The following is an 11,565-nucleotide window of genomic DNA, read 5'->3' as shown; positions in this document are numbered from 1 at the left end:
GACAATGGATATTCACCTCATGAAAGATCAACCGCCCTCTGGTGTCAGTATTAAGTACCACTGAGATGGAAAACTCTAACCTCAGTCACCTCCATGCCTAAACTAAACTGACCAAAATAGATATGCATGATCTACAGTGTGCAGGTGACTGCAGTGTCATTTCCCACTCTGCACCAGATTTGCAAGCCACTCTTAATCTCTTCAATTCTGCATATGAGAAACTTGGCTTGTCCTTGAATATTGCCAAAAATAAACTCATATATCAAACCAGACTTGTAAAGCCAAACATTCCACCTCACATACGTGTTAAAGGAGAGTATCTAGAGTATGTTGAGCACTTCCAATACCTTGACAGCCACCTCTCTCAAAAGGCCACCATTGACGAGGAGATCCAACACCGGATCAGCTGCGCCAACTCAGCCTTCTACAAACTATGGCAGTGAGTGTTTGACAACAATGGCCTCCAGTCCCAGTGTACAGAGTAGCAATGGTCACCACACTCCTTTACTGCAATGACACCTGTACTGTATATCAACGACACGTAAGAATGGCAGAGAAGTTCCATCAGGAATGCCTCCACCATATTCTCTGGATTCAATGACAGGACTATCTAGTACCGTTGGTGTCCTTCTTGAAGCCAGCTCCACAAGCATTCATGCAAAACTCCTGCAACATCAACTTTGATGGACTGGAGAGTGTCCAGATGGCCAAAAAGCATCTCCTCCCACCAGGTCCTGTTTTCTCAACTCTCAAACAGCCAGTATTCCAGAGGAAGTCAAAGAAAATACTTCAAAGAATCTGAATCTCTTCTTGAAGCCTGTTGGAATTGACATTAAAGACTGAAAGGAGCTTGCTGCCAATTGTTCTGAATGGCGACAACTTGTCCATCAAGCTGCATCACATTTTAAGTCACAACGTTTTAATGATGAAGCAGAGCGGCAGCACAGGAAAGAAAAGGAAACAAATCCCATACGCTGGATCCCACTACATCGTGGGGCATCCTACCTCCTGTAATCAAAGATCGGTGGGTTGAGAATCGGCCTGTTCAGTCACAAGAAGTCCCATGGCAGAAACTCACAATATCAACGATTATAGCACTTTTTTTAAACTGCGTTCAAGAATCTTGGAACACAATTTTGTCACTGGGCTTTACGAAAATACTAATAAAATTATGATAAAAATGTATTCACAATCTTTACTTTTGCATGAAGTTCCCAACTGCAACCTATATACTGTAAAAGCTACTTACTAGATGCAGAAGAATGGTAGAGTGTTATTTCTTCCCTGTGAAGTGCTTCATTCACACAGGATCCACTATGATTAAAAGCCACTTCCTGGGAATTACAATGTTCCAATGGGCCAACTTCTCCTCAGGGTTCAATGGTCTATAACCATAGTACCTAATGTGGTGTTAATGCTCATAAAACGATTGGACAGAATTTCCTGATAAGTTTCAGCATAACTATCGTGCAAGAGCAGAGGTGCAGCTTGTTTACCAAGGAAGCATATGTGTAACTGATTTATTCCAAAACAATGCAACACACACATTTCCTCAATGAAGGCCATTCCCCAAGCAACAGACCACAGAATGGTTACTTGGTAGTACAGAATTTAAATATTGCTGGAAAGAGTTGCCAAACCTTTTCACTTTACATTCACAACAATTTATACTAGAAAAGGAATTGAATGGCAAGTCGACTCTGATTAACTGAGGCGTTGCAATGGAGCAAGCAATGGGAACAACCAGGACAAGTTGAGAGAGCCGTGAATAAAGCATGCAGTATCCTGGGCTTTATTAATTGCAGCATAGAGTACAAGAGCAAGGAGGTTGAGTCAGAAACTCTCGTAACATTTAAGAAATACATAGATATTCACTTGCGTTGCCATAGCCTCCAGGACTATGGGCCAAGCACTGGAAAATGGGATTAGTGTAGTCAGATCTTTGTTGGCTGGCGCAGACACTATAGGCTGAATGGCCTCCTTTTGTGCTGTAAACATCTATGAATCTATGAGTTACATTGAAGGCACTAAGTTCAGCCTCAGCTGGTGTACTGCGTCCAGTTCTCGGCATCACACTTTAGCAAAGATGTGAAGGCATTGGAGGGAATGCAGAAAAGATTCACAAGAACGGTTCCAGGGATGAGGAACTTAAGTTATGAAGATATATTAGAGAGGTTGGAAGTTTTCCTTGGAGAACAGAGGCTGCGAGGACATTTGATAGAGGTATTCAAAATCATAAGGGGTTTGTTCAGAATAGATACAGAGAACCTATTCCCTATCATGAAAGGATTGAGAATGAGAGGCCACAGATTTAAAGCAACTGGCAAAAGAAGCAAAAGCTACATGAGGAAAATCTTTTTCACGCAGCAAGTAGTTAAGGTCTGGAATGCACTGCCTGAGACTGTGCTGGAGGCAGGTTCAATCAAGGCATTCAAAAGAGAATTCGACTGTTATCTGAAAAGGAAGAATGTGTAGGGTTACAGGGAGAAGGTGGGGAGTGACACTAGATGAATTGCTCATTCAGATAGCCAGTGCAGACACGATAGGCCAAATGGCCTCCTTTTGCTCTGTAACAATTCTGTGAACCAATTTAAGATAATCAGTCACATGCCCAGTTTAGCTCAGTCATTAGATTATGAGACTCTTAATTTCAGGGTCATGGATTCGAGACCATCTGGTTCAATAATGTCCTTTAGGGAAGGAAATCTGCCATCCTTACCTGTTACATGCGACTCCAGATCCACAGCAATGTGGTTGATTCTTAACTGCCCTCTGAAATGGCCTAGTAAGCCACTCCATTCAAAGGCAATTAGGGGCAGGCAACAAATGCTGGCTTTGCCAGTGACGCCCATGAAAGAGTGAAGAAAAAAGAAGTCCAGCTTGTAACATGGTTCATTAATGCTTGCTGGAAGTGATATATATTCATATGCAGGAACCCTATAGCTCCCCACTGCTTTCTCCATGGCAATGCCGTGGCCAATTAGATGTGACTTGTTGACCAATCAGCACCCCTTTTTGCCTGTAATATAAATTGCTGTGGTGGTTTGAGATTTGGCATTCTTGCATTTACCCTGATGAGTGCAAGATGAGAAGCTTCGAAAACATGTCTCTCTTTTCAGTAATAGACCACAGAATGGAAATTTCCTGCATCTTAGCCAGCACTAAATGAGTGGAAATTTATGTCCAAAATTTGAGGTCCAGCAGGACCTTATGTCACTATTTATGGTGATGATATTCTTATATCATTCTCCTATTGAGACCTGCACTATGTTTTCTACTGTTTTTATTGCATTGTAATTTTTCCTATCAAAATATAAAAACTTCCAAAGTTGCTTTTTGTTAAACATGCTGTGCTTAATGTAGATAAATGAGAGTTTTGGTGGCTTCAAGCTTTAACTTGTTATCAATAAGATTAACGAAGAAAGATGTTCAATGTTTTTATAATTTATGTCACTTTACATTCGTTTATCGCGGTTTTAATGGGCTGGCGAATAGTAATATGATTCTCAGGAAATTTGGGTGCAATTTCCTGAGAATCATATTACTATTCGCCAGCACATTAAGACCGCGTTAAACAAATGTAAAGTGACATAAATTATAAAAACATTGAACATCTTTCTTCGTTAATCCTATTGATATCAAATTAAAGCTTGTAAAATTTGTATAAATGCGATCCAGAAAATTCCCAGATTCACATTCGCCATGTTAAAGGAGTACGTTTGGTCCAAAGATCTACCTGACCAGTTCAGGAGATATTTATCAAGTTAGCCAACGAACAAATATCTAACCTGTAATACCTAATATCATCAGCGGATGAATTTGGGTATAAAATGGATGGCACACAATGAAAACATTCATACAGCTGCTTGGTCAACAAATATCTTCGGCAGATGTGCCCAACCTATTGCCGCGGAGCAGTGGGTCAATACATACTTCAGGCGTTGAGACGATGACAGAAAAAAAGGCCACCTATCTCCGTCGCCGTTGTCTAAATGCAGCTGAGGTGGAAAATGCTGGAAGGAGGAGGCAGCAGCTTCACCTGCCTGGAATCCGCCCCAGATGATGGCCTTCGCGCGCCAAAAGTGGTTTTAACGGACAATGGGGGCGGCCTAACGGTCACTGAGGGCGCGAGCTGAGCCAGCGCGAGCTCCTCCCCCACCCCAGCATATCAAGCGAGACAAATGGCACATCTTCCATCCATCCGATCCTCTTTTACTTAGCAATTAATCGTTTAAAATTTCACCAAAAAAGAAAATAGTCAAGCGGTATCCTGGGCAAGATGCCCTCAATGAAGTTCCCTCCTTCAGGCATTCTTCAACTTCTCCTGAATGTTACCCACGTTTACTCTTCAGTTTTTTGCCATTTTCTTGTGGGGACTTTCTTTTCCAAAAATATACTTTATACATAAAATTTATAAAAGTACATTACATGATCGTTCAAAGTTGATATTACGTAAGTTATTTTTGTGTGTGCCTCAGCACATAGTCCTGGACTTTGGAATGTGCCAGTCTGCAACACTCGGTCGTGGACAACGCTTTACACTGAAGATCAACAAGTTTCGCGCAGATCAAAGAGCATTTTTCATTGAGTTGATGGTCCTCCAGCAGCAGTTGATATTTGTCTCAGAGTGCTTCCCTGGGAACAGCCTGTATAGCACAGAGCCCTGCATCACGGGGCTGCTTTGGTTCTCAGGATGAACCTCAACAAAAACCACTGCATCTCTTTCCAGACCTTCTTTGCAAAGGCACATTCCATAAGGAGGTGGAGGATGGTCTCTTTCCTCACCACAGCCACCTCAAGGGCAATATGCAGAGTGGGTGAGACTCCAGACTTGCAGGAAGGATCTTACAGAGAGGGACTTTCTGACCACCAGCCAAATTCTGTCTTGCTGCTCGTTTGAAAGACCTGGCAGTGAGGCATATTTTCTTGTAGCGATCTTTTTTTCCAAAAATTTACTTTATTCATAAAATTTATAAAAGCACATTACATGACCATTCAAAATTGACTTTACATAATGTGCAAACTATATCAGTTTTTCGTATACTATATGTTACTGACTACATTTACAATTACAACTAAGATTCATTACATGTCAAACATAGAGCCTGGGGGTTTTACAGTTTCCAGCTTCTCAATGTAGTATGGCTGAAAGGTTTTTAATAGTGACCTTTGCCTAATGAACCTTAGCAGCGCCTGCCCCAAACTTTAGTGCATCCCTCAGTATGTAGTCCTGGACCTTGGAATGTGCCAGTCTGCAATACTTGCTCATGGACAGCTTGTTACAATGAAAAACCAAAAGGTTTTGGGAAACCAAACAGCGTTCTTCACCAAGTAGATTACTCTCCAGCCACATTTGATGTTTATCTTGGTGTGCATTGTAGACCTACAGCCACAATCACTAATTTTTCCTAATTTTATTTTTGCTTCACTTTTGATTTTTAAGTCAACCTAACTCAATCTTACTTTGCAGATGTTGATTTAAGCTTAAATGCGATTGTGCTTTGATTAGTGATCAATTATAAAATCAGTGTTATGTAGACTTGGGCATTTTCCCAAGGATTTTTTTTCTTGCGTGTCATATCACACAGGTATTGTTTTAACTGAACATTGTTTTTCTAGATGCGCCACTCGAAAAATTGAGCTTTTTTTTATTGTTTAAAAAGAGAAACCTCTTACTGTATGTTGACCCTAATGAACCTTGAGTGGCATGCCAAGACAAAAGTGGCCTTACATGGGGGCAACAGAAGATGGAGTTCGATTGATGGACTGCAACCTCATTGATTGCAGATGGGAAAACACCATCAAAAGGTGCATAAACAACTTGGAGTGTGAAGTCTGCAAAGCCTTCCAGTGCCCGTGAAGAGAATTGATAAGGGTTCGTATTTTTCCAGAGTCATTCTTTTGAGAAAATTTGAACTAAGCCACGAAAGGCTGGAATGGAGCCAGAAATTTGGCTTCCAGGATTTGGGGCTGCTGTCGGAGTGGATTTGTCAACTACTGAAGACTACAGGAGGAAGGGACATCAGAGTGACTGGCTGAAGAGTCCACCCTATAAGGTTACTCAGAAGACTTGGTAATGTATGTACCAGAGGAAATCTTTACCAATTTCGAGTCCTGTTGTGGAACAGACTAGGTTTGGGTTATCCATTTTCTGGAGCTGTTGCAGAACAGACCAATTTGGGGTTATTGTTTATACTTTTAAAATCATCTATCTTTTTTGTCTTCTGATACATATTAAGTGCTTTCCGTTTTCAAGAAAGTTGTCTTTCTTTCTTAACTTCTTTCCCTTTTTATATTATCAATTATAATTGTTATATCATTATTATTTTCAGTGTTCAATATTCATTAAAATTGTTGTTTTAACTCATTACTTGACATTGTCTTTCATTCCTGACTACGGATCTGAACCTAAGTGAAACTCCAAAGGCCCTCGTACAGCGTCCCTGGGAACAGTACATAGAACACGGAGTCCAGCGTCATAGAGCTGCTTGGGATGAACCTTGACAGAAACCACTAAATCTGTTTCCAGACCTTTAAAAAGGCACATTCCAGAAGGAGGTGGACAATGGTCTCTTTCCCATCACAGCTCACTCAAGGGCAATGTATGGAGAGGGTGAGACTCAGGCATGGAGGAAGGATCTGATGGGGAGGGCATTCCTCACCACCAGCCAGGCTAGGTCTTGGTGTTTGTTTGAAAGTTCTGGCGATGAGGAATTCTGCCAAATGATTTTGACAGCCTGCCCAGGGAACCATCCGACAAGATCTACCATCTCCTTTACCCACAGGGCCTCGAGATTGTTACGCGCAGACCACTGCCTGATACACTTGTGGTCAAGAGTGTTTTTCGGCATAATTGCCTTCATGAAAGATAAGTGGCACAGCATGGCTCAATAGTTTGGCACATTCTGCAGCAATGTGGCCAGTGCATCCATTACAACATCTGGGCCAGATAGAACTTCGGAAAGTGGTGACACTTGGTGTCTGTACACTGAGGGTATATGCACAGCTTGATGCAGCAACATATAAAGGTGGCCATCAAGATGAGGGTCACATTGGGTACATTTTCCACCCCCACCCCCAACTGGTCTACAGACTTCCACATTGTGTCCCTGCGGACCCTGTCCACTTTCGATCTCCAGACAAAGCAGAAAATAGCCAGGGTGCAGGAGTGGGTTAAAGGCCAGACCTGTGCTGTGTAGAGCAACATGAAGAGTGCCTCGCACATGATGACCAGGTTCTTACCTGCAATTGTGGGGGAGTGTCCCTCCCACATGCTGAATTTTTGTTCCACCATAGCAACCTGCTCCTTCCAGTTTTTGGCACATGACCGGCCTCTCCGAACTATATTCCAAGCACTTTCAGGTAGGCTGCCATGACAATGAAGGGGACAAAGGATCAGTCGGCCCAGTTCCCAAAGAACATGACCTCGCTCTTGCCACAGTTTATTTTGGCTCCTTAGGCCAATTTGAACTGGTCACAGATATTCATCAGTTTTCACAATGAAAGCGATCGAAGCAGAAGGTGGCGACATTGTTCATGTACAGGGAGTCTTAGGCCAGGATTTTCCATGCCCGCCAGCGTCGGGCATGTTCGATGGTTTGAGCAGACAATATGGCGCAATCGGTCCATGTTCTCTGCCGTTGGACGTTGGGAACCTCATTGTAATACATAAGCATATCATTATTAGGCCTGCTTGCCGGAATCGTAACCCCCCCCGCTGGATCGTCTGCCTACGTCAGCGGGAAAACGCTCAACATGTTTCTCTACAGCACACAAGAAACATGCACCTGGCAGGCTTCACTTTGCTCAGGACTTCAAGGTTTTTTTGTCTACCTTGCTTCGATCAGCACTTGGAGTCATCAGCGCCAGGCTTCACAGGCAGCACCACATCACTTTTAGGGGGCTCACGGCAGGTCTCTACCTACCAGGTCAGTCATATGTGGGTGGCTTTTCCATGGCTGCAGGACTAGGATTGCTTGGCGAAGGGGGAGAAGTGGCCCCAGGCAGGGGAAGAGGCTGCAGGAGGAGGGCTGTACTGGGGAAGGAAGGTAATCCAGGGTGTGTGTGAGGGCACATGTTGATTTGTGCAGTGGCCTCAAAATGGTGAGGGCTGAGGAGGCAATCTCCAGAGAAGATGAGGCCAGACAGACACGTGAGGGCAAGTGTGTGAGTATGGGTGGTGACATCTCTTGAGCTGGCAGTGAGTGAGATGTCAGTGAATGTGTGATAGGCTTGAATGTGTGAGCTTAGATGAGATAGTTGTCATACCCTGGCTGCAAGGATGAGATCACCCTGGCTGCACAGATGAGATCATTCATCCTCTATCTGCATGAGATGGCCAACCACTTTTGTACAGCATTGGCACTGATCATGACTGCCACTGCCTCCCAAGCTTGGTTGGTCATGCCGCTGCCCATCCTGCAGCCTGAGCGGGAGCAGAGGACATCGCAGCAGGCCTCCACCATGTCCAAAAGGCATTCAAATCAGGGGCGCGCTGCCGTTTTACGTGGGCGGGCCACCCAGCATGACGTACACCAGGAAGCACCATGTGCTCCCTGTACGGGCAGGGGGTTGGATTCTCTCAGCCGGGTATACACTCTTTCATGCATGAAAGAGCGCACAGATCTCCCTGAGGCTAAGTGCTACCTCAGGGGGATCAGCTCCGATTTAAAACTTTTAATAAACATATCTAAAAATTTTCCCTGCCATATCCCCTCATGTGACACTGTCACATGATTGGGACATGTCCATAAGTTTTACTGAAACCTTTCTTAAAAATTTAAATACCCTCATGAAATCTCATCCTGCTCGTGGATGAGGTTTTATGCTTTTTCCGAAGCCCGCCAGGTTGGATGGGCAGGTCCATTAACGACCTTAATTAGTTTTTCAATGGCCTCAATAGGCTATTGACAGGTCGGTGGGCATACAGCTGACTTGGCTGTGTCCCCACCGACATGAAGTTGGAAATGGTGGAGTTCCACCCGACATCACCCCACATCATTTTACACATTGGCGAGCAGGCCCCGCCCCCGCTCACCGACCAGAAGATCCTGCACCTAATTTATGCATAGTAAATTGAGAGTACACAGACAAACTGATGTCTTGACAGATGCTGCATGGCCTGCTGAGTTCCTCTCAGAGTTACTTCAGATGTTGAGTAATTGCAGAATTTTGCTTTTTCTTCCCCTATACTTTCCTTCTTATTTAACTATATTTTTACACATGCAACAGTTGATTAATTTGTGCTTACTGCTCAATCATACCCTGTAATATAGATTGTACAATGTCTCAGAAGAGTATCAAATATTAGGAATAACCTATCAATCAGGGTAAAAAGATTAGGGTAATTTTAACGTAGTAGGATATTAGTCTGAGAGGCAGGATATGGGATGGTCAAGAGGGTTGAGCTTTGATGTGCCATATGGTCTTTCCCATTCCTTTCTTGCAATTTTATTCAATATTCCTTTGTTGCGTTCCATTACCTGGATAAGGAATTTGCTTCCATACCTTCTCAGTGTTGCTATTTAGTCAGTTGCTACACGTTACATGAGAAGAGCTTGGCTTGACTACCTCACTCACCTAACTTTCTATAGGGAACCAATTCCACTTTACTTGGCACTTGTGTCATATTATGGTTGACAGGAGGAATTGGTAGAAAGTTGCACCCTACCAAATAGCAAAGCCAGACCAGTATGCTAAATACATAATCGTTTCTGAAATTTTCAGCCATTCATTTTCATTAATCAATAATCAAATATGTAAGTAGTCCAGTGCTTTGTGCATGGGGTGATATGTAATTCTAGTTTGTACTTGTGATTTCCCATCTAGAGAATTCGTATCATCGGTCATGCTATTAAACAGAGGTGTTGATTTTGAGTCAGAATATTCAGTGATATATCCTAATTATATAATGGCTGACTTTATTCAGTGAATACACATAACACCACCAAATATTGCTCTATCATGGTGATGTGAGAGAGTTTTAAGCTTTCAGGTACTCACAATCATTTACATCGGATCATTGTCTATCAGACACTTGTCATTTTGTGTATTTAGCCAATATTTACAAATTGAATTTGACATTATATATAACATGGGTTACCCATGAAGAGTGTCACAATACAGTTCTTAAATACAGACTTAAACTTATCAGAAAGCATTAGAAACAAGTGACAATTAAAGCTCCCTTGTGCTGTCATGTCCAGCTATTCATTAAGTTTGTCTTACAGCAAAAAGTTATCATTATAATATTTTCTTATAAAAAGTCATATTCTTAAAGTAACTCCTGGTAAAATCCCCTAAAGCTCCTCACTCATAATAAATTCTATTAATGCCCATTGTTTTCAATTAAAATTCACAAATATTCTATAACATAATAGTTTATTGAATATTCTTAATTTCTAGCATTTGAAGATATGTTGCATTTTTTCTTCTCTGAAATACTCACATACAACAGATTTGTTAAAACAATTTGAAATGTAATTTTGTAATTTCATATATTTATTCCTACATCTTGTGATATTTTATGTAAATTCATATCAAAATTAAAAACAGATTACTTGGCAATTCAGATACATTTGGAGAATGTAGCTATCTAAAAGGCTGCTTTTTCAGCTGGTGCTCAGCTTAAACTTTCCTGTAAACTCCAGGTCTTGTTTTAGGAATGTGAATTACAAACTGTCTTAATTACTGGCAGACCAGTCTTACACTGATTAAGAAAAAAATGCTTTACGAAGTAAAAATATAATGGCAAAGTGGTTGGTCACAAACCAAATAAGAGCTGTTGGTCAATATAATAAACAAAAGTTACATATAAAAACAAAAGCATCAGTTACTGTAATAACTATACCTGTTATATTCAGTAACTAGATTTGCCTTTCACATAGTCTGACACAGTAGCTGCTGACAGGTGAAAATTAAGATGAGATCTTACATCAATATTTTTTATAGTTTTGCAATGCAAAAAAAAAAGCTTGGTTTGCAGTTGAGCTGACCAGTCCAAAAACACCTATCAAATTTTGTGATAATCCTTCACTGTACATCCCAAATTTCACAGAGCAAGGGTGTGAGTTTCTGATCCTTCATCTTCCATGACATCAGTACTTCTGAATGGTTGTGGTTAAGCGTTCTAAGTTGAGTAAGGCGACCCAACAGCCGAGCAAAGCGCTGTGGACTCTCTGGATGCTGGATTTTGGAGTACTTGTATAAAATCTCCAGAAGAGGCTCCTGCAGCTTTTCTACATGTATTTTATTCTTTATATAGGGTCGATCTACAGAACAACAAAAAGAGCCATAAGATGTGAACAACCAAACATGACATACAGTAGATAAAAACAAAAAAACTGCGGATGCTGGAAATCCAAAACAAAAACAGAATTACCTGGAAAAACTCAGCAGGTCTGGCAGCATCGGCGGAGAAGAAAAGAGTTGACGTTTCGAGTCCTCATGACCCTTCGACAGAACTTGAGTTCGAGTCCAGGAAAGAGCTGAAATATAAGCTGGTTTAAGGTGTGTGTGTGGGGGGCAGAGAGATAGAGAGACAGAGAGGTGGAGGGGGTTGGTGTG

General features: G+C 41.9%; 1 protein-coding gene across 4 annotated transcripts in view; it reads right to left on the bottom strand.

The window, feature by feature from the left end:
- Positions 1 to 9,900: 9,900 nt before the first annotated feature.
- Positions 9,901 to 11,565, bottom strand: part of LOC121282125 (bile acid receptor-like) — a 187,439-nt gene continuing 185,774 nt past the window's right edge. For all 4 annotated transcript variants that reach the window (XM_041195611.1, XM_041195613.1, XM_041195614.1 and 1 more), the window contains one exon: positions 9,901 to 11,270. In XM_041195611.1, coding sequence (XP_041051545.1) covers positions 11,032 to 11,270 — 239 coding nt within the window. In that variant the 3' untranslated portion in view covers positions 9,901 to 11,031. The remainder of the gene's footprint in view (positions 11,271 to 11,565) is intronic.

The sequence above is a fragment of the Carcharodon carcharias genome, chromosome 9 (assembly GCF_017639515.1).
Source record: "Carcharodon carcharias isolate sCarCar2 chromosome 9, sCarCar2.pri, whole genome shotgun sequence".
NCBI lineage: Eukaryota > Metazoa > Chordata > Chondrichthyes > Lamniformes > Lamnidae > Carcharodon > Carcharodon carcharias.
The sequence above is the reverse complement of the archived record's forward strand: the minus strand, read 5'-3'. Positions and strand labels throughout refer to the sequence as shown.